The sequence below is a fragment of the Hylobates moloch genome, unplaced genomic scaffold (genome assembly GCF_009828535.3).
Source record: "Hylobates moloch isolate HMO894 unplaced genomic scaffold, HMol_V3 SCAFFOLD_16, whole genome shotgun sequence".
Lineage (NCBI taxonomy): Eukaryota > Metazoa > Chordata > Mammalia > Primates > Hylobatidae > Hylobates > Hylobates moloch.
In genome coordinates this window covers 31464293-31487971 of record NW_026652291.1, presented here as the reverse complement: position 1 = coordinate 31487971, position 23679 = coordinate 31464293, and the positions used below count along the sequence as shown (strand labels likewise).

At 41.9% G+C, this 23679-nt stretch overlaps 1 protein-coding gene across 5 annotated transcripts in view; it reads left to right on the top strand.

Annotated features, from left to right (window-relative positions):
• The window catches only part of PTGR2 (prostaglandin reductase 2), a 34582-nt gene extending 11174 nt beyond the window's left edge, over positions 1 to 23408 (top strand). For 2 of the 5 annotated variants that reach the window (XM_032180279.2, XM_032180280.2), the window contains exons 4-10: positions 11078 to 11269; positions 14610 to 14780; positions 16692 to 16901; positions 17668 to 17789; positions 18896 to 18983; positions 20085 to 20124; positions 21780 to 23408. In XM_032180279.2, coding sequence (XP_032036170.1) covers positions 11078 to 11269; positions 14610 to 14780; positions 16692 to 16901; positions 17668 to 17789; positions 18896 to 18983; positions 20085 to 20124; positions 21780 to 21856 — 900 coding nt within the window. In that variant the 3' untranslated portion in view covers positions 21857 to 23408. Of the gene's footprint in view, positions 1 to 11077; positions 11270 to 14609; positions 14781 to 16691; positions 16902 to 17667; positions 17790 to 18895; positions 18984 to 20084; positions 20125 to 21779 lie in introns of those variants that run through there. The other 3 variants (XM_032180281.2, XM_032180282.2, XR_009210193.1) reach the window with 2 other exon arrangements.
• Positions 23409 to 23679: the final 271 nt, after the last annotated feature.

Here is a 23679-nt window from a genome sequence, read left to right as displayed (position 1 = left end):
GTGTGAGCCACTACGTCTGTCTCTATATACTTAAAAAATTTAACAGTTTTATTATATTCACACACTATACAATTTACTCAGAGTACGATTAAATTGTTTTTAGTATATTCACGGAATTCTGCAACTGTCATTACCATCAGTTTTACAACATTTTCATCATCCCCAGAAGAAACCCTGAACCTATGGTATAATTAGCATTCATTCCCCATTTCCCCTCCTCACCCCACCCTCTGCTGTGTACAACCACTAATCTACTTTTTGTTCCTATAGATTTGCCTATTCTGGCCATTTCATATAAATAAAAACATACAATATGTTATTCTTTTTTGTTGTTTTTAAGAGACAGAGTCTTGCACTGTCGCCCAGGCTGGAATGCAGTGGGGCAATCATAGCTCACGGCTGCCTTGACCTTCTGGGCTCAAGCAATCCTCTCGCCTCAGCTGAGAGCTCCTGAGTAGCTGAGACCATAGGTGTGTGCCACCATTCCCGGCTAATTAAAATTTTTTTAAAAAGAATTTTAAAATTGTTTATTTATGAATCATTGCAAAGAATAAACTCATTTATTTATTTATTTAGAGATGAGGTCTGTTTTTTCTTTTGTCATTTATACTCTCATACTTTCAGGCTCTTTTTTTTTGGCAGACAGTTTCACTCTATCCCCCAGGCTGGAGTGCAGGGGCTCAATCTCAGCTCACTGCAACCTCCACCTCCTGGATTCAAGAGATTCTCATGCCTCAACCTCCCGAGTAGCTGGGATTAACAGGCGTGCACCATCACACCCAGCTAATTTTTGTATCTTTAGTAGATATGGGGTTTCACCATGTTGGCCAGGCTGGTCTCAAGCTCCTGACTTCAGGTGATCCACGCACATCAGCCTCTCAAAGTGCTAGGATTACAGGTGTGAGCCATCACACCTGGCCAACTCATATCTAGGAAGGCTTTTCCCCACCCAAGGTCACCTCTTGCTATGAGACAGCCCAAGCTGGTCTTGAATTCCAGGGATCCTCCTGCCTCAGCCTCCTGAGTAGCTGGGATTATAGGTGGGAGCTACTGTGCCTGGCATAATATGTGACCTTTTGTGTCTGGCTTCTTTCATTTAGTATATGTTTACAAGGCTCATCATGTTGTAGTTTATACTTCTTTTTATTGCTGAATAATGTTACACTGTATGGATACAGTATCTTATCTGTTCATCAGATGATGGACATGTGGGTTGTTTATACAACTTGGCTATTAGCAATACTTCTGCTATGAACATTTGTGTATATGTTTTTACGTGGACTGTGTTTTTGTTTTTCTTGGGTATATACATAAGAGTAAAATCACTAGGTCATACAGTAAGTATATGTTTAACCTTTTGAGGAACTACCAAACTCTTTTCCAAAGTGGCTTTACCATTTTCCAATCCCACCATCAGTGTATGAAGGTTCCAGTTTTCCACATCCTCACTAACGCTTGTTATTATCTGTCTTTTTGGTTATAGCCATTCTAGTTGATGTAAAGTGATATCTCATTGTGGTTTTCTTTTGTATTTCCTTAATGGCTAATAATGTTGAGCATGTTTTTATGTGCTTATTGGTCATTTGCATGTCTTTTTTGGAGACATGTCTGTTCAGATCTCTTGTGCATTTTAAAAGTTGGATTATCTGTCTTTTTATTACTGAGTTGTAAGAGTTGTTTATATATTCTCGATATAAGCTTCTTGCTGGATATATGATCTGTAAATATTTTCTTCTATGCTATAGGTTGTCTTTTTATTCTCTTGATAGTATCCATTGAAGCACAAAAGTTTTTAATTTTGATAAAGTCCAATTTATCTCTTTTTTTGTCACTTATACTTTCAATACTTTCAGACTCATATCTAAGAAGGCTTTGCCTCACTTAAGGTTATGAAGATTTAGTCCTATATTTTTTGCTAAGAGTTTTATAGTTTTGCTCTAACATTTAAGTCAGTAATACATTTTGGGTTAAACTCTACGTATGAGTATGAGGAAGGAGTCTGTATTAATCAAGATTCTTTAGAGAGACAGAAACACAAACACACACATAGGCGTGCACCCACAGACATGGACACACATATATATGAGAGGGGACTTATAAGAGGAATTGGCTCACAAGATTATGGAAGCTGAGAGAGTTCCTATGATAGGCTGTCTGCAAACTGGAGAACCAGAGAAGCTGGTAGCATGGCTCAATCCAAGCTGGAAGGCCCAACAACCAAGGAAGCCATTGGTATACTTATCAGTCCCAAGGCCTGAGAGCCCAGGAAGCCACGGGTGCAGTCTCAGAGTCCAAAGACTGAAGAACCTGGAGTTCTGATGTCAGAGAGCAGGAGAAGAAGGGTGTCCTGCTTTGCAGGAGAGAGAGAATTTGTCCTTCACCTGCTTTTTTGTTCCATCTGGGCTCCCTGTTGAATGGATGGTGCCCACCCACATTGAGGGCAGATCTTCGCCACATAGTCCACAGACTCACATGCTAGTTACCTCTGAAAACACCGTCAAGGACATACCCAGAAACAATGCTTCACAAGCCATCTAGGCATCCCTCTATCCAGTCAAGTTGACACCTAAAATTATCCATCACAGGGCCCAACTCATTCTTTTTTACAATCTCAAACTCCCTGGGCTCAAGTGATTCTCCTGTCTCAGACTCCCAAGTAACTGCGACAATAGGTACAAGCCACCACACCTGACCTAACTTCATTCTTTTGCAAGTGAATATACAGTCGTGTTAGCACTTTTTTTTTTTTTGAGAGAGACCAGAAATATGTGACCACGAAGGGACATGAACCAGCACTGTTTGTTGAAAAGATAATTCTTTCCTCATTGGTTTGTCTTAGTACTCTTGTTGAAAACCAACTGACCATAAATATGAGGGTTTATTTCTGGACCTTCAACTCTGTTCTGTCAGTCTGTATATCTGTCATGCTAGTACCTCGTTCTCTTAATTACTGTAGCTTTGTAATAAGTTTTGAAATGAGCAAGTGTGAGTCTTCCAATTTGTTTTTCTTTTTTTTTGAGATGGAGTCTTGCTCTGTCCCCAGGCTGGAGTGCAGTGGCGCTATGTCGGCTCACTGCAACCTCCACTTCCCGGGTTCAAGTGATTCCCCTGCCTCAGCCTCCCGAGTAGCTGGGACTACAGGCACCCACCACCACACCTGGCTAATATTTTGTATTTTTAGCAGAGACAGGGTTTCACCATGTTGGCCAGGTGGGTCTTGAACTCCTGACCTTCAGGTGATCCACCCACCTTGGCCTCTGAAAGTGCTGGGATTACAGGCGTGAGCTACTATGCCTGAACAATTTTTTTGTATTTTAGTAGAGACAGGGTTTCACCATGTTGGCCAGGATGGTCTTGATCTCCTGACCTCGTGATCTGCCCGCCTCAGCCTCCCAAAGTGCTGGGATTACAGGTGTGAGCCACCCTGGCCTGGCCTGTTTTTCTTTATTAAGATTGTTTTGGCTCTTCTGGGTCCCATGAATTTTCATATGAACTTTAGAACCAGCTTGTCAGTTTCTGTACAGATTTTGATAGGGATTGCTTTGAGTCTGTAGATCAATTTGGGGAGTATTGGCTTCTGTGATGGTTCATTTTATGTGTCCACTTAACTAGGCCATGGGATGTCTAAATAGCTGGTTAAACGTTATTTCTGGGTGTGTCTGCAAGGGTGTTTCTAGAAGAGATTAGCTTTTGGATTGGTGGACTGAATAAAGCAGATGTCCTTCTCTAATGTGGGTGGGCATCATCCAGTCCATTGAGGACCTAAGGAGAACAAAATGTAGAAGAAGGTTGCTGGGCACGGTGTCTCACACCTGTAATCCCAGCACTTTGGGAGGCTGAGGCGGGCAGATCCCTGAGGTCAGACGTTCAGGACCAGCCTGGCCAACGTGGTGAAACCCCGTCTCTACTAAGAATACAAAAATTAGCTGGGTGTGGTGGCAGGCACCTGTAATCCCAGCTACTCAAGAAGCTGAGGCAAGAGAATTGCTTGAACCCAGGAGGTGGAGATTGCAGTAAGCCAAGATCGTGGCATTGCGCTCCAGCCTGTGTGACAGCAAGACTCTGTCTCAAAAAAAAAAAAAAAAAAGAAGAAGAAGAAGAAGAAGAAGGTTGAACTAACTCTGACTGCTTAAGCTGGAACATCATTCTTCTCTTGTCCTTGGAGTTCCTGGTTCTCAGGCCTTCAGACCTGGACTAGAATCTCTACTGTCAGCTTACCTGCTCTCATTCATTGGAACCACACTGCTGGCTTTTCTGAGTCTTCAGCTTGCAGATGGCAGATAATGGGACTTATCAGCCTCTCTAACTGCATGAGCCAATACCTTATAATAAATCTCTTCATAGATATGTATGTATCCTGTTGGTTCTGTTTCTCTGGAGAATTCTGATGAAAACAATATCCTAATACACTGATCCATGAATGCATGATGTCTTTCTACTTATTTGGGTGTTCATTAATTTCTGTCTTTAAAAAAAAAAGATTTTAGGGGAGGAAAAATGATGGAACAACTAGGATTATAATATAAATTGAATTAATGATCTTCACTTCAAACACTCCCAACTTCAAAAACAAAACCAAAAAACCTCTTTTTCCTCCAGGGAAGTAAATATTTTGTCTACTTACTCATTTCATGCTAGAAAGCACAGTCTTGAGAATTTTGCCTCTACCAGGTCCTGTGGATCCCACCTCCTAAATACCTCTCAATTCAGTCCATGTCTTAGTAATTCCAGGGAAGTCTACCTAGTCTGAATCACCATTGTTTCTTTCCTAATAGGGTAGGTACCCTTGCATACACACTTTGCCCCTTTAAGCCATTTTTCACACTGCAGCCAGAGTGATTCTTTTTATAACAGCAACTAATTGTGTCACCTTGCTTAAAGTGGTTTAATGGCTTCCCATTAGTTTTGGAATTGAGACCAATCAGCCTTGACATGGTCTAAGAAGCTACATAACCTGGGCTAGGCGCGGTGGCTCACGCTTGTAATCCCAGCACTTTGGGAGGCCGAGGTGGGTGGATAACCTGAGGTCAGGAGTTTGACACCAGCCTGGCCAACATGGTGAAACCCCATGTCTACTAAAAATACAAAAAAATCAGCCAGGCGTGGTGGCACATGCCTGTAGTCCCAGCTACTTGGGAGGCTGAGGCAGGAGAATTGCTTGAGCCCGGGAGGCGGAGGTTGCAGTGAGCCGAGATCACGCCACTGCACTCCAGCCTGGGCAACAGAGCAAGACTCTGTCTCAAAAAGAAAAAAGAAGCTACATAACCTGACTCCTTTCCCTGTCAAGGCTCAGAGAAGCCTGCCAATTACCCTCACACTGTTGCCTCAGTGGATGTCTGTCTTTTGTAACACATCAGTGCCCCCTTCTGCTTAATCTTTGTATGAATCATGTTTTTAATTTAGTGTATTTTAGGATGTTTTGACATCTTAGGGGGCTTGTGAATCCTAGAGTAACTGTCCCTGGCAGGATTTGCTTATTTTTAGAGATAACAACTTGCATTTGAGTCTTGCCGTTCATATACAAACCAACCAATCCAAAGCCCATATCCCTAAACTCCTCCTCTATCTAACTCACACTCCCCTGCCTTAAATCACCTCAGGGCCAGATGCTGCACAACTTAAGAACCACCCCTGTATATCAGAGCCCTCTGACATTATTAAAGCTGTCATGTAATATACTCAAGGTCACCTACTCTGCTTTGCCTGTTCTTTCCTGTGGAAACCAAAGATACTTCTTCCTTAAAAAAAAAAAAAAAAAAAAGACTCTGGGTCGTGCTCTTCCTTGCTCCTTTGCCCTCTTGACCAACTCTTGTGCTTCCCCATGCGACCCTTCTTGGCATATTGTGCCCTCCCCTCTTGGCAAGTGTAAGAAATTCTTCTTTCAAGGCAGTTGTCTTCGTATCTATCATTTCACCATACCTGGTTAAAACAGAGTCCTAGGTACATATTAAAGCAAGCCTTCATACATGTTGGCCCTCTATCTAAAAGCCTCTTCCCACTCCTTTCCCTTTACCTGGTAATCCCTGTTATTCCCTAGATGCCTGCTTTAAAGAGATTTCCTTTGGTAAATCACCCTGAACCCTCAGACTAGTCCAGACCTCTCTTTTATATTTTCCTCTTGACATTCAGCATTTATCCCAATTGAAAGTAATAATTACGTTTGTGTAGTTATTAGATTATCTGTCTTCCTTAATAAAAAGTAAGCTTATGGGCTGGGTGCCATGGCTCATACTTATAATCCCAGCACATTGGGAGGCTGAGGCAGGAGGATCACTTGACCCCAAGAGTTTGAAACCATCCTGGGCAACATAGAAAGATGCCATCAATACCAAAAAAAGGAAATTAGGTGAGTGTTAAGGTGCACTAGCCACTCTGGAGGCTGAGGTGGGAGGATCACTTGTCCCCAGGAGTTTGAAACGATCCTGGGCAGCATAGAAAGATGCCATCAATACCAAAAAAAGGAAATTAGGTGAGTGTTAAGGTGCACCAGCCACTCTGGAGGCTGAGGTGGGAGGATCACTTGAGCCCAGGAGGTCGAAGCTGTAGTGAGCTGTGATCGTGCCACTGCACTCCAGCCTGGGCAACAGAGTGAGACTATGCCTCAAAAAAAAAAAAAAAGTTTATGAAAACAAAGTTCGTATTTATCACTATCTCCAGCGACTAGCATAATGTTTATTAAATGTTAATTGCATAAAGGAAGGAAGAAAAATCAGTTTGGGATATTTCACTAGACATTCTCTATGCATCATTCCTTTAAAAAAAAAAATCAGCCTGGGCAAGGTGGCTCATGCAGGTAATCCCAGCATTTTGGGAGGCCGAGGCGGGCAGATCACTTGAGGTCAGGAGTTTGAGACCAGCCTGGCCAACATGGTGAAACACTGTCTCTATAAAAATTAGCCAGGCGTGGTGGCATACGCCTGTTATCCCAGCTACTCGGGAGGCTGAGACAGGAGAATCGCTTGAGCCGGGGAGGCGGAGGTTGCAGTGAGCTGAGATTGTGCCATTCCACCGCACTCCAGCCTGGGCGACAGAGAGAGACTCCGTCTCAGAGAAAAAAAAAAAAGAATCGGCTAGGCATGGTGGCTTGGGTCTATAATTCCAGCTACTTGGGAGACTTGAGGTGGGAGGATGGCTTGAAGCCAGGAGTTCAAGTCCAGCTTGGGCAGCAAAGCAAGACCCCAACTCTAAAAAATAGAAAAACCTTAAGTAACTTTTTTTTGAGATAGAGTCTTGCTCTGTGCAGTGGCACAATCTCGGCTCACTGCCACCCCTGCCTTCCGGGTTCAAGAGAGTCTTGCTCTGTGCAGTGGCACAATCTCGGCTCACTGCCACCTCTGCCTTCCGGGTTCAAGTGATTCTCCTGCCTCAGTCTCCTGAGTAGCTGGGATTACAGGCGTGCACCATGCCCAGCTAATTTTTGTATTTTTAGTAGAGACAGGGTTTTGCCACGTTGGCTGGGTTGGTCTCAAACTCCTGACCTCAGGTGATCTGCCCGCCTTGGCCTCCCAGAGTGCAGGGATTACAGACATGAGCCACCACACTAGACCTCTTAAGCAGCTTTAAAAGGGAAAAGGGAGTCTAACAAACATTAAATAATTGAGATTTTATATCATTCCAAATTCACAACTAAAATTAATCATTATGTGTACACAGTACTTTACATGATTATCCTTAATGTGCATATACAACTTGGCTTTCATATTCTTTTTTATTATTTTAAAAATTTTTATTTTCATTTGATAGAGAGGAGTGTCTTACGATGTTGGCCAGGCTGGTCTCAAAGTCCTGGCCTCAAGCGATCCTCCTGCCTCAGCCTCCCAAAGTGGTGGGTTTATAGGTGTGCTTTCATATTCTTTAAGTGACTATATGGACAAACTAGTTCAAATGTTATTATTTTGGTGGTTAATAACATTCTGTTCTGTTGACATCATTTGTTTAGCTATAGGGAATTACTTGTGTGATATTGTGATTTATAATAGGAAATATTTGGTCTTCTTGCTCTTTGCTGGCACACAATTCCTAAAGCCCTTGGAATCTCCAAGGTGTCTTTTTGTATTCTAATGAGATGACAAGTGGTTGGGGGCTCCTGGATAGCCTCAGGATGGGGGCTGGTTACCAAGGCAACCAACCATATGATCAGAGGGTTGGAACTTTTATTCCTACCACCTTACCTCCAGGTAGGGGACAGCAGGTGAAGGTTGAGTTTATCACCAATGGCCAGTGGTTTAATCAATCATGTCTATATAATGACGCCTTCATCAAAACCCAAAAGGACCTGGTTGAGGAGTTTCCAAATAGCTGAACACATGGTGATTCCTGTAGGGTGGTGCACCTGGAGAGGGTGTGGAAACTCTGCGCTTTTTCCCATATACCTTACCCCATGCATCTCTTCTATTTGGCTGTTCATTTTTTTTTTAAATTTTTGTTCTTTTTTTGTCTTTTAAAAAAAATTTTTTATTATTTTATTTGGCTATTCATCTATATCCTTTGTAATATCCTTTATAATAAACAGTAAATGTAAGTAAAGTATTTCTTTGACTTCTGTGAGGTGCTCTAGCAAATTAAACCAAAGGAGAGGGTAGAGTGAGGACCCTGATTTATAGCCAGTTTGTCGGAAGCACAGACCATAACCTAGGGCTTGAGTTTGGCATCTGAAGTAGGTGCAGTCTTGTGGGACTGAGCCTTTAATCTGTGGGACCTGACACTATACCCAGGTAAATAGTGTCACAGTTGAACTGAATGGAATTAGGGGACACCCAGTTGATGTCCTCTGCAGAATTGCTTGGTTGGTGTATGGGGAAATACCCCTCCACATCTGTTTTTAGAAGTGTTGAGTGGTGAGTGAAAGGAGAAAAAAGTAGATTTTTTTCCTATATCTCAGAGAACTTATTTCCATTTTTCCTACTAGCTGTGTTTAAGTGCCCTTGGTCTGGCCAGTGTCTATGGCTGCACTGCTTTTAAGGAATACGTGGGAGGTGGCACACAAGCAGAAGCAAATGTATTCTTACAGAAGCTTCTGCATCAATTCTCTGTTTCGTCTTTTACCCGGGTACACTGAACCACATGGACCCCTTAATCAGGTGTCCTTCCATGTTTTGCATTTCCTGGTCCGTGCTGTGGTCCTCTACATTTTGGATTTCATGATAGAGGCAAGAGTGAGCCACAGAGGAAGAGAGCCTTGACTGCTACCAAGAGAAGTTGTTAGCCCTCTTGAGACAGGGTGCAGTCCCATTGTGACACTCTGTCTTTGAGGGGTGAAGAGAGCACTCATCTGAGGTTAGGGGGCATGAAATAGGGAGAGTGTCTGGTCTGAAGTTGGGATGAGCAACTGTATAAAAATTACTTCACTTCTTTTTGGGTTATTTCCACTGGGGAGACAGAATTGCTAGCCCAAAAGAAATCAAGTTTTATGGTGTATATGTTGCTAGTTTGTTTTCCATAAAAAATAGTTTTATAATATCAGCAACATGTGAGTGTACCTAATTGGCCACAATCCTTTGAAACCATCAAAACACTATTTTGTATTATTTTTTGCTAGTATAATGTGTATAATATTACTTCAATTTCCTTAAGTAATTCTTTTAAATTTTTAGCTTTATTCACTAGCATACATTTCATGTATTTAAATGTATAATTCAGTGAATTTTAGAATACTTACAGAGCTTTGCAACTGTCACCTCAATTTTTTAATTTTTAATTTAAAAACAAATTTATTGACAAATAAAAATTGTTGCCAGGCACAGTGGCTCACACCTGTAATCCCAGCACTTTGGGAGGCCAAGGCCAGCAGATCAGCGAGGTCAGGAGTTCAAGACCAGCCTGGCCAATATGGTGAAACCCCGTCTCTACCAAAAATACAAAAATTAGCCAGGTGTGGTGGCACGTGCCTGTAGTCCCAGCTATGCGGGAGGCTGAGGCAGAAGAATCGCTTGAACCCAGGAAGCGGAGGTTGCACCGAGCCCAGATCGTACCACTACACTCCAGCCTGGGTGACAGAGACTCCATCTCCAAAAAAAAAAAATTTGTTTATGGTGTACAACATGATGTTTTGAAATGTTTACAGGCCGGGCGTGGTGGCTCATGCCTGTAATCCCAGCACTTTGAGAGGCTGCGGGTGGAACACCTAAGGTTGGGAGTTCGAGACCAGCCTGACCAACATGGAGAAACCACATCTCTACTAAAAAAACAAAAGTAGCCAGATGTGGTGGCGCATGCCTATAATCCCAGCTACTCAGGAGGCTGAGGCAGGAGAATCTCTTGAACCCAGGAGGCAGAGGTTGCAGTGAGCCTAGATCGCGCCATTGTACTCCAGCCTGGGCAAAGAGAGCGAAACTCCATGTCAAAAAAAAAGAAAAAGAAAAAAGAAATATGTTTACATTGTGCAGTGGCTATATCATGCTAACATGCTAATTAACATGGATTACATCACATACTTATTGTTTGTGGTGAGAACACTTAGAATCTACCCTCATGGCAAGTTTCTTTTTTTCTTTTCTTTTCTTTTTTTTTTTTTTTTTCTGAGACGGAGTTTCGCTCTCGTTTCCCAGGCTGGATGGAGTACAGTGGTGTGATCTTGGCTCACTGCAACCTCCACCTCCCGAGTTCAAGTGATTCTCCTGCCTCAGCCTCCTGAGTAGCTGGGATTACAGGCATCCGCCATCATGCCTGGCTAATTTTTGTATTTTGTAGAGATGGGGTTTCACCATTTTGGCCAGGCTGGTCTTGAACTCCTGACCTCAGGTGATCCGCCCACCTCAGCCTCCCAAAGTGCTGGGATTATAGGCGTGAGCCACCGTTCCCAGCCGGTGACAATTTTCAAGTATACAATGTGTACTTGAATACAATGTATTAGCCACTGTTCCCAGTCAGTGGCAATTTTCAAGTATACAATACATTGTTATTAACTATAGTCACTATGTTGTTTCAGGTCTTATGTTTAAGTCTTGAATGTATTTTGAGTTGATTTTTGTGTATTGTATGTGATATATTACTCATTATATACTTTTAGTCATTGGGTAAATTAGTAGAGTGGTTTGACATTATTGGGTAAAATTATCTTAATGTTTTCTTTTTTCAGCGTTGTAGAATGAATGAAGACACTGGCACTGATTATATAACACCTTGGCAGCTATCTCAAGTCGTTGATGGTGGAGGTATTGGAATTATAGAAGAAAGCAAACACACAAATTTGACTAAAGGAGATTTTGTGACTTCTTTTTATTGGCCCTGGCAAACCAAGGTTATTCTGGATGGAAATAGCCTTGAAAAGGTGATATATATATGAACGTATCTGATTTTTTTCCCCATATAATTCTTACTTTGTGCATTTGATATTCAGTTGTGTTTGTAATCAGGGAAAAATAAAAGCATGTATTTTCTTTTAGCTAGCTGCCAAAATGCGGAAAGCCTTTGTTCCTTTTCCACTGCTAGCTGTGTAGGGAAGTTTAAATTGTCCTTCTGAAGGTTCGATAATTGAGCCTGCTAAAATAAACTGACAATAAACAGATTAACAGGAGAAAAACCATTTTAATTCATGTATGTGCACTGGAGCCTCACAGAAGAATAGGAGACTCAAAGGAGGGACCAGACGGTTGAAGGGTTTTTTTGTTTGTTTCTTTGCTTGTTTGTTTGTTTGAGAGATGGGGTATCACTGTGTTGCCCCGGCTGGTCTCAAACTCCTAGGCTCAAGCAATCCTCCCACCTCAGCCTCCCAAAGTGCTGAGATTACAGGTGTGAGCTTGAAGTTTTTTTTTTTTTTTTTTTGAGACGGAGTCTTGCTCTGTCGCCCAGTCTGGAGTGCAGTGGCGCAATCTCGGCTCACTGCAAGCTCCGCCTCCTGGGTTCACGCCATTCTCCTGCCTCAGCCTCCCTAGTAGCTGGGACTACAGGCGCCCACCACTACGCCCGGCTAATTTTTTTTTGTATTTTTAGTAGAGACGGGGTTTCACTGTGTAAGCCAGGATGGTCTCGATCTCCTGACCTCGTGATCCGTCCACCTCGGCCTCCCAAAGTGCTGGGATTACAGGCGTGAGCCACCGCGCCCGATCAGTGGCGCAATCTCGGCTCACTGCAAGCTCCGCCTCCTGGGTTCACGCCATTCTCCTGCCTCAGCCTCCCTAGTAGCTGGGACTACAGGCGCCCACCACTACGCCCGGCTAATTTTTTTTTGTATTTTTAGTAGAGACGGGGTTTCACTGTGTAAGCCAGGATGGTCTCGATCTCCTGACCTCGTGATCCGTCCACCTCGGCCTCCCAAAGTGCTGGGATTACAGGCGTGAGCCACCGCGCCCGGTGAGCTTGAAGTTTTTATAGCTAAAGGAATGGGGCTTGAGGCTTTTGGGGGAAATGGCAACAAAAAGGGAAAGGGGAGGAATTGCATGGTAAACAAAGGTTATCTTATTGTAGATAAAGTCTCTCAGGTAATAAAAGTTGTTTCAGAGCAGCTGCCAAAAGAATAGGCAATAGCCTGACTGGGTCTGCTAATGACTTTATTTATTTAGAGACAACGTCTCACTCTGTCACCCAGGCTGGCGTGATCTTGGCTCACTGCAACCTCTTCCTCCTGGGTTCAAGTGATCTTCCCACCTCAGTCTCCCGAGTAGCTGGGATTACAGGTGTGCACCACCACGCCCAGCTAATTTTTTGTATTTTTAGTAGAGACAGGGTTTTGCCATGTTGGCCAGGCTGGTCTCAAACTCCTGACCTCAAGTGATCTGTCCGTCTCGGTCTCCCAAAGTGCTGGGATTACAGGCGTGAGTCACTGCACCCAGCCATTTTTATTAAGCTTTTTGTAGAAACAAGAGTCTCACCATGTTGCCCAGGCTGGTCTTGAACTCCTGGCCTCAACCGATCCTCCCGCCTCAGCCCCACAAAGTGCTGGGATTACAGGTGTGAACCACTGTGCCCAGCCTTAATGGTACATTTTGAGCATCAGTAATGAGAACTGTAGGAGTTTGAGTTGATTTTTTTTTTTTTTTTTTTAGACAGAGTCTTGCCCTGTTGCCCAGGCTGGAGCGCAGTGGTGCGATCTTGGCTCACTTCAACCTCTGCCACCCGGGTTCAAGTGATTCTCCTGCCTCAGCCACCCGAGTAGCTGGGATTACAGGCACCTACCACCATGGCTGGCTAATTTTTGTATTTTTAGTAGAGACGGGATTTCAGCATCTTGGCCAGGGTGGTGTTGAACTCCTGACCTCATGATCCACCCGCCTTGGCCTCCCAAAGTGCTGGGATTACAGGCGTGAGCCACTGTACCCAGCCTGAGTTGATTTTTTTAGGTACAAGTTTATGTTGGAATTGCTCAGAGACTTAAAAATCTTCCAATGTTGCCAAGTATTTTTCTGTTAAGCATTTCCTTTTTTTTTTTTTTTCCATACTTGGGGCATTAACAAGAAGGAATATTTTGTCTCTTATATGGGAATTATTTTAAAAGTTTCTTTCTTTTTTTTTGAGACGGAGTCTTTCTTTGTCGCCCAGGCTGGAGTGCAGTGGCACGATCTCAGCTCACTGCAACCGCCACCTCCCAGGTTCAAACAATTCTCTGCCTCAGCCTCCTGAGTAGCTGGGATTTGGGCACCCACCACCACACCTGGCTAATTTTTTGTATTTTTAGTAGAGACAGGGTTTCACCATTTTGGCCAGGCTGGTCTTGAATTCCTGACCTCATGATCCACCCACCTCAGCCTCCCTAAGTACTGGGATTACAGGCATGAGCCACCGCACCCAGCCTTAAAGTTTCTTTTTAATATAAAGAGAAGTAATATTGTTTTTTACTCTTTACAAATAAAGTATAGAATTCTAGCAAGACTGATGAATGGTTCACTCTTCTAGAAACATACTGGGTTATTTATTATACTGATGGACTGCCATAACAGAATACTACAGGCTGGGTGGTTTAAACAACAGAAATTTATTTTCTCACAGTTCTGGAAGCTAGAAGTCCCAGATCAGAGTTCTGGAAAATTTGGTTTCTGGTGAGGCCCCTCCTCCTGGATTGCAGATGGCTGCCTTCTTGCTGTGTCCTCAGGCAGTCTTTCCTCTGTGGGTGTGCAGAGAGATAGATCTTGTTTCTTCTTCTTCTAAGGACACAAGTCCTTTTTTTTTTTTTTGAGATGAAGTCTCACTCTGTCGCCCAGGCTGGAGTGCAGTGGCATGATCTCAGCTCACTGCAACCTCCTGGGTTCAAGCGATTCTCCTGCCTCAGCCTCCCGAGTAGCTGGGATTACAGGCACATGCCACCATGCCTTGCTAATTTTTCGTAGTTTTAGTAGAGATGGGGTTTCGCCATGTTGGCTAGGCTGGTCTCGAACTCCTGGCCTCAGGTGATCCGCCTGCCTTGGTCTCCCAAAGTGCTGGGATTACAGATGTGGGCCACCGTGCCCAGCCTGGACACAAGTCTTATTGGACTAGGACCCCACCTTTATGTCCTCATTCAATCCTAAGTGTCTCCTTTAAGTCCCTATCTCCAAATAAAGTCACACTGGGGCTTAGGGCTTTACTATATAAATGTTGTGGGGACACAATTCAGTCCATAACACGTTGTCTCTACTTTGTTATCTCAAAACAGGAATTCCTAGTATTATTTTTAAAGGGTATATATTTTATTTTAGGTAGACCCACAACTTGTGGATGGACACCTTTCATATTTTCTTGGAGCTATAGGTATGCCTGGTTTGACTTCCTTGATTGGGATACAGGAAAAAGGTCATATAACTGCTGGATCTAATAAGACAATGGTTGTCAGTGGGGCTGCAGGTGCCTGTGGATCTGTGGCTGGGCAGGTAAACTTTCTGAGAAATTATTTGATTTTCCGATTATTTGAGGATTGTTGTAATTCATAATTGAAATTCCGGATATATGTATAACATTAAAAATATAAAATTGGATAAATTTTTTTTTCTTTTTTGAGACAGAGTCTCCAGGCTGGAGTGCAGTGGCGCAATCTCGGCTCACTGCAACCTCCGCCTCCTGAGTTCAAGAGATTCTCATGCCTCAGCCTGTAGAGTAGCTGGGACTACAGGTATGTGCCACCACACCTGGCTAATTTTTGTATTTTTAGTAGAGATGGGGTTTTGCCATGTTGGCCAGGCTGTTCTCCAACTCCTGGCCTCAAGAGATCCACCTGCTTGGGCCTCCCAAAGTTCTGGGATTATAGGCGTGAGCTACTACGCCCAGCCAAAATTGAATAAATTTATAATGACTTTCACACGTTTCTTGTAGAAATTTTTTTTTTTTTTACCTACTTAGACTCTCTTACTAACAGTATGAAAAATGTAGATTTTAGTGTCTTATTCTCTGTTAACCAAAAAGAGATATAGTAAATGCTAAAGCTTTGCTTTCGTTATTATAAGGAAGAGAATGATAGAGAAGCTGTTTGGAATTCCATGAATTAAAAGTCAAACTCACATTTTAAATTAATATCCTCAAATAAGAAACCACTTATTGAATTCTAGAAGTGTAAACATTTTGAAAGAATGAAGTCGGCTTTGCACAGTGGCTCATGCCTGCAATCCCAGTGCTTTGGGTGGCCAACTTGGCAGGATTACTTGAGGAAAGGAGCTCAAGACCAGCCTGGGCAACACAGTAAGACTCTTCAGTAAATAAATTAGCCCAGCTTGGTGGCACGCCTGTTGTCCTAACTACTTGAGAGGCTGAGGCAGGAAGAGTACTTCAGCCCAGGAGTTCAAAGTTACAGTGAGCTATGATTGCACCACTGTACTCCAGCCTGGGTGACAGACCCTGTTTCTTTAAAAAAAAACAAGAATCTTACAAAAGTACATCCTTTTATAAATAATAGCCTTTATAGGTTGAAACCATTGAAAACAAACATTGTGTCCCAGCTGTGATTTTAGTTCGCCACAAGCTTGAAAAATAATGAGTTGCACGTGATGTTTTGTGTCTGATTATTTATTCGTTTTATGAAATCAGATTTAATTTGTGAAATTTTTTTTTAATTTAATTATTATTCTTTGATTTTATATTTTTCAATGAGTGAAAGCCAAAAATTGTGAGATTTTAACATTTAAACTACATATGGTCCCCAACTTATGATGGTTCTACTTTACAATGATGCAAAAGCCCTATGCATTCAGTGGAAGCCATATTTTGAATTTTGAATTTTGGTCTTTTCCCAGGCTAGTGATATCAGTATGACACTCTCTCGAGATGCTGGGCAGCGGCAACAAGCTGTAGCTCCTGGTCAGCCACCGTATGTGGCTGAACAACTCCGTGAATCATGCCCAGCTGGAGTGTATGTTTATTTTGACAATGACCATAAGGGTAAACAACTGGTACTCTACGGTGTACTGTGTTGCCAGATGATTTTGCCCAGCCATAGTGTTCTGAGCACGTTTTAGGTAGGCTAGGCTAAGCTATGATGTTCAGTAGGTTAGGTATATTAAATGCATTTTTTGCTTAGGATATTTTCAACTAACGATGGTTTTATTGGGACATATCCCTATCATAAGTTGAGGAACATAAGTCTACCTTTGTTCAATTTTAATAATTTTTTTAGGATGACATTGTCTGCCCTCAGTTCTTTTAGTTTCAAATTACTTTTCATTAAAAGCAGCATAATCTAACCTTAATTGTAATGAACACTGTCATACAGCTGTAATATCTTGTATACTTGTACATTTTTACATTTAAATGTGACAATATAAAGCCATTTAATCTTCAACTTTCCCCCCTAGATTGGCCATTTGTTAGGTTGTTCCAGAGTGGTGGGAATTTGTGGAACACATGAGAAATGCGTCCTCTTGACCTCAGAACTGGGCTTTGATGCTGCAATTAATTATAAAAAAGACAATGTGGCAGAACAGCTCCGTGAATCATGCCCAGCTGGAGTGGATGTTTATTTTGACAATGTTGGTGGTAACATCAGTGATACAGTGATAAGTCAGGTTGTTTGCTGATTTCTATAACAAATTTGAATACTGCACTTTATATGCTGTGATATCTTTTTACCTAATACTGAGAAAAAAATGTATAAAATTGGAGGGATTATTGTGACTTAATGTGATGATCAGTATTGTATTTAAGTGATACAAAACAGCTTGCTGATACCTACTTCCATTTACTTGCAGATTTGTACTATGAACTTCAATTTCAGTTATTTGCTACCAATATTATATTTTTCACTTTTGGTTTATTTTTATGAAAAATTACAGTTGCAGTTGCATTGTTGAAATGCTGAAGCTCTGACCCCTAACTTACCACTGACCAACTCACAGCCATGGCCCCAGACCTTGCGTAGAGAATGGGTTTCATAGACTGCATGTATTTATGCATATTTACTAACAATATTATAAAATATCAACATGAGGTATTAACACTACATAGTCCTTTGCTGCATCTAAAATTATTTGCAGTTGAGATTATTAAATTATTTAAATCCAAAAAAATACAGTTCTACCACTAATAAGTAGCAACAACAACTAATGTAATTCTTTTGCTGATTACCAACCATTTATTTGCCTCTGTGTTCCTTTGGAATGTAATTATTTCTAGCTAGTTAAAATTCTTAAATACCTCTAACAGGTAAATTAAAAAAAAAAATCGAACTAGTTGACAAAAAGGATTAAATAGTCAAGGAGGCTTTCATTATGGCAGCCATAAAATCAGTAAACATAGGAAAGGGATATTTTATCATCATTTTTCTCTGTGCAGATGAATGAGAACAGCCACATCATCCTGTGTGGTCAAATTTCTCAGTACAACAAAGATGTGCCTTATCCTCCCCCACTATCCCCTGCTGTAGAGGCAATCCAAAAAGAAAGAAACATCACAAGGTGTGTTCTTCCTCTTTGCCCTTATTACCAGGTTCATGGGGTTTTAAATATCATAGATGTGTATGAAATCTATTGTTCTTCATAGACACTTTTTCTTTATTAAATAAAACTTTAGGTCGGGCGTAGTGTCCTACGCCTGTAATCCTAATACTTTGGGGTGCCGAGACAGGTGGATTGCTTGAGGCCAGGATGTCAAAACTAGCCTGGCCAACATGGTGAAACCCCTTCTCTACTAAAAATACAAAAAATTAGCCGGGTGTAGTGGTGGGCACCTGTAATCCCAGCTACTTGGGAGGCTGAGGCAGGAGAATCACTTGAACCTGGGAGGTGGAGGTTGCAGTGGGCCGAGATCATGCCACTGCACTCCAACCAGCCTGGGCAATGAGAACGAAACTCCGTCTCAAAAAAAAAAAAAAAAACCCAAAACCTTTAAAATACACATTTTTTAAGCCGGTTCAGTATTTAGGTTTTGGCTAACTAGCTGCCTGAAAACTGATACTTACTGGCTTTGACTAGCCTGGGTTAGGTCACATGAGGGTCGAGAAAGGATGTTACCCACCAAGGAAAAATCACGGTGCTATTAACAAATGGGGTTGTAGATATTGGGCAGACAAAAATTATTATTATTTGAGATGGAGTCTCGCTCAGCCACCCAGGCTGGAAGTACAGTGGCGCGATCTCAGCTCACTGCAACCACCGTCTCCCAGGTTCAAGCGATTCTCCTGTCTCAGCCTCCCAAGTAGCTGGGACTACAGGCGCTCACTACCATGCCCGGCTAATTTTTTTGTATTTTTGGTAGAGATGGGGGTTTCACCGTGTTGGCCAGGCTGGTCTTGAACTCCTGACCTCAGGTGATCAGCCCACCTCGGCCTCCCAAAGTGTTAGGATTACAGGCGTGAGCCACTGTGCCCGGCAACAAAAATTATTCATAGAAGTCTTCTACATTTACACCTGTAACTACGCATAAAACTGTATCTGATCAGACTCCATGTGTTATGTCCTAATATTTTAAGGATTAACAGATATTAGAATTCTGGAATGGTTTGATCTTGGAATACCACTCCCATTATATTCTCTGATCATTATCCTTTTCTTCCTTACTGCAGGGAAAGATTTCTGGTGTTAAATTATAAAGACAAATTTGAGCCTGGCATTCTACAGCTGAGTCAGTGGTTTAAAGAAGGAAAGCTAAAGGTAGAACTTCTATTCTTTATCAATATAATTCTTCCTGCTACTTGATATAATTTTGCATTATTTAAATGTACTATAGCAAACATATTATTTTCATTATAAAAATTCCTACAAAAGAAAAGTATGCTGAATATTATAAATTAACTCTACCTCCCAGGTGAATATAACCTCCTGATTAACCAACGCTTGCTTGTTATTCCCTTTATCTAAAATTTTTTAGCTTTACTTTCCATAGATTATATTACAAAATCAATAGGTTTTCCCCCAATGTAAAATTGTTAGGTTTATTAATTTAACAAATATTTATGGGACGCTACTATGTGTTAGAAGCTGTGCGTTCTCAAAAATCATGTGAGCACCTCCTGATGCTTATACCACCATACTTCTTCCCTGTCCTCCCTGGACATTATAATGTGTGTCTTAGTTGTTGATTGAAAATCAGGAGTTATTAATCTGGGCTTCAGACATACTGGCCTAGGCTATTCTTTTTTTTTTTTTTTTTTTGAGACGGAGTCTCACTTTGTCACCCAGGCTGCAGTGCAGTGGCGTAATCTCGGCTCACTGCAGCCTCTGCCTCCTGGGGGTTCAAGCGATTCTTCTGCCTCAGCCTCCCGAGTAGCTGGGATTACAGGCACATGCCACTTGCTCAGCTAATTTTTGTATTTTTAGTAGAGATGGGGTTTCACCATGTTGGCCAGGCTGGTCTCGAACTCCTGACCTCAAGTGATCTGCCCATCCAGCCTCCCAAAGTGCTAGGATTACAGTTGTGAACCAATGCACCCGGACTGGCCTAGGCTGTTCTTGAAACCTGCAAATGATAGGCAAAGTTGTACCTTTGTGTGCTTCTGTACTTTTCTTTTTGTTTCAGAGTGTATAGCTTGTGATCTGTTACTAATTGAAGAGATTAAACAACGGGAAAATAGGATATTACTTTTAAAAAATCAATTGATAGGAAGCTTTTCCGGGCTACCTACATGAAATAAAGAATATCTATTTTTAGACAGAAAGTGCTAAATAGTATTGCTGCCTTTTGTAAGTATGGAAACTATTATATAGAAACATTGAAGTTTAAAGACTATTAAATCTAGCTATTTTGATTTACAGATTAAAGAGACGGTAATAAATGGGTTGGAAAACATGGGAGGTAAGATGAATGTAAACTTATTTATTATATACACGCGCTCAGCACACAAAGATAAAGTCTCTTTATTTTTATTTATTTATTTTTGAGACAGAGTCTTGCTCTGTTGCCCAGGCTGGAGTGTAGTGGCATGATCTCAGCTCACTGCAAGCTCTGCCTTCCAGGCTCACGCCATTCTCCTGCCTCAGCCTCCCAAGTAGCTGGGACCACAGGCACCCGCCACCACGCCTGGCTAATTTTTTGTATTTTTAGTAGAGACGGGGTTTTACTGTCTTAGCCAGGATGGTATCGATCGCCTGACCTCGTGATCTGCCCGCTGCGGCCTCCCAAAGTGCTGGGATTACAGGCGTGAGCCACCACGCCTGGCCTTTTTTTTTTTTTTTTTTTTTTTTGAGACGGAGTCTTGCTCTGTCTCCCAGGCTGGAGTGCAGTGGCGTGATCTTGGCTCGCTGCAACCTCCACCTCCCGAGATCAAGCAATTCTCCTGCCTCAGTCTACCAAGTAGCTGGGACTACAGGTGTGCACTAGTATGCCTGGCTAATTTTTGTATTTTTAGTAGAGACAGGGTTTCAACATATTGGCCAGGCTGGTCTTGAACTCCTGAATTCAAGTGATTTGCCTACCTTGGCCTCTCAAAGTGCTGGGATTACAGGCATGAGCCACCGCACAGGCCAAAGTCTTTTATCTTTTAATGCTACCTCTCTGGCCTCCCCTTCCCTGCCCTTCCCTCCCCTCACCTCCCCTCCCCCCCCCTTTTTTTTTTTTTTTTTTTTTTTTTAAAAAGAGATGACCTTGCTCTGTTGCCCAGGCTGGAGTGCAGTGGCATGATCATAGCTAACTGTAACTTATGAACCCATGGGCTCAAGCAATCCTCTCACCAGAGTAGCTGGGACTACAATTACCTGCCACTATGCCCAGCCTTTTTTTTTTTAATTTTCCATAGAAACAGGGTCTCACTATATTGTCTAGGCCACTCCTGGCCTCAAATGATGCTCCTGCCTCAGCCTCCCAAAGTGCTGGAATTTACAGGTGTGAGTGCCTGGCCCTTTTTTAAGTTTTTGAGACAGGGCCATGCTCTGTCACCCGGGCTGGAGTGCAGTGGTGCGATCATGGCTCACTGCAGCCTGCACCTCCCAGGTTCAGGTGATGCTCCCACCTTAGCCCCCCGAGTAGCTGGGACTACAGGCACATACCACCACTCCCAGCTGATTTTTGTATTTTTAGTAGAGATGGGGTTTTACCATGTTGGTCAGGCTGGTCTTAAACTCCTGACCTCAAGTGATCCCCCCACCTTGGCCTCCCAAAGTGCTGGGATTACAGTGGTGAGGCCCCATGCCCAGCCTTCACTCACATTTTATTCCCATATTTTTTTTGCCTGTAGTCTTCAGATACTGTAAACAATGAACACTGATGTGCATACCAGCTAGATACCAATTAAATCTTTCCAGTATGGGCAAAACATTTTTTTAAGATGTTAATTGGGTTAGTTTGTGTATAACTTTTTACTTGAGATTTCTTTTCATGACCATTTTCTTCTATGCTTAATATTCAAAATCATTGAAAAAGTTATTGAACATAATTTTATATGTTGTGCCTTTTGGAAACAAGTATGATAGTGATATTTATCTTTTCAGATAACCTACTTTCTCTTTTTCCAGCTGCATTCCAGTCCATGATGACAGGAGGTAACATTGGAAAGCAGATAGTTTGCATTTCAGAAGAAATCTCTTTGTAATCGCTGTAAATGTCATCAAGGCAATCATAGATTTGTTTTCCATTTTGCATATTTTCAAAGATACGTTAAAAAATCCTTAGAATATACATAGCTCTTGATTTAAATGTGATCATAGGTGTTATTTTTAGTTGCATAGGGGATTTTTTACAACCATTAATGGATCATACACAATAGGTTTTTAAAAATTAATAACTTAGTAATTACTTTTATTAATTTAAAATAGAACGCTTGAGAGGCACTTTGTAAAGATTTGTTAAACTGGAAACGTTTTACATGATCTGACACAACCATTAATGAACCATACACAATAGGTTTTTTAAAATTAATATTAATAACTTTTATTAATTTAAAATAGAATGCTTAAAATAAAATAGAGTGCTTGAGAGGCACTTAGTAAAGATTTGTTGAACTAGAAATGTTTTACACGATTCTTAAACTGAAACTTGGTGTAAAAATAGAATTGAGATGGCCTTTTTTTCACATTGTAGACTGAAAAGAGACTTAATGGTATGATGTGTACATAGGGATGGGGGACAGGATTGGGGGTTTCAGAGCTTGTGTAACAGTTTTTGGGATAGGAGACCAGTGGCTTTGGGTTGGGATTAGTATGGGAAGATAAATAACTTAGGTTGGTTAAGTTGACAAGATTTACTCCAGAGGATGATCTCTTTGTATTTGCCAAATAATTTACTGTATAGCCTAAAAACTCCATATATATTGAGAAAAGCATATGTTTATTTTAGGTTAGCAGGCACATACTGTCAGGTTGTAAAGATTGGGAGGGCAAACAGATGTAAACATCACTTGGAGTTTTAGGTGATTAAAAAGATTGACGGCCGGGCCTGATGTCTCAAGCCTGTAATCCTAGCACTTTGGGAGGCAGAGGCGGGCAGATCACTTAAGGTCAGGAGTTCGAGACCAGCCTGGCCAACACGGTGAAACCGCGTCTCTCTAAAAATACAAAAATTAGCTGGGCGTGGTGGCACGCGCCTCTAATCCCAGCTACTTAGGAGGCTGAGGCTGGAGAATCATTTGAACCGGGGAGGGGGAGGTTGCAGTGAGCTGAGATTGCACCATTGCACTCCAGCCTGGGCGACAAGAGTGAAATTCCGTCTCAAAAAACAAAAACAGTTGACAACAAAGTTTCAGAAAATGACAGGACTGGGCAAATTAACAAATGTTTGTAAACATGAATGTTCAGGAACTACTGATGTACCTCAAAAGTTTGTTTTATTAATTGTACTCAACCCTCACAGAACAGTAAAACTGAAGATTATTGTTTCCGAATGTTTCGGCTTATGATTGTCTGTCTACACACTGCCAATATACTTTTGTATGCAACATTTGTAATAAGTAGATTCAAATTGTATTGGTAATCAGCCTCCCCAGTTTTCGTGAGTGGCCCTTTCTTGTTACTTTTCCTGGACCATTTCATCTCTGAGGGGGTTTCACCTTTTCTCTGTATGTTGCTAACTCCCAAATGTCCATCTGTATTTCTGACCTCTTTCTTGAGCACTGGACCTTTACCTCCAAGTAAATATCCTCAACTCTGGATTGGTACCTTATACTCTGCTTTTTTCTTTTTCTTTTCTTTTTTTTTTTTTTTTTTTTTTTGAGACGGAGTCTTGCTCAGTCGCCCAGGCTGGAGTGCAGTAGCACGATCACGGCTCACTGCAACCTCCGCCTCCCAGGTTCAAGCGATTCTCCTGCCTCAGCCTCCCGAGTAGCTGGGATTACAGGCGTGTGCCACCACGCCCAGCTAATTTTTGTGTTTTTAGTAGAGATGGGTTTTCACGGCGTTAGCCAGGATGGTCTCGATCTCC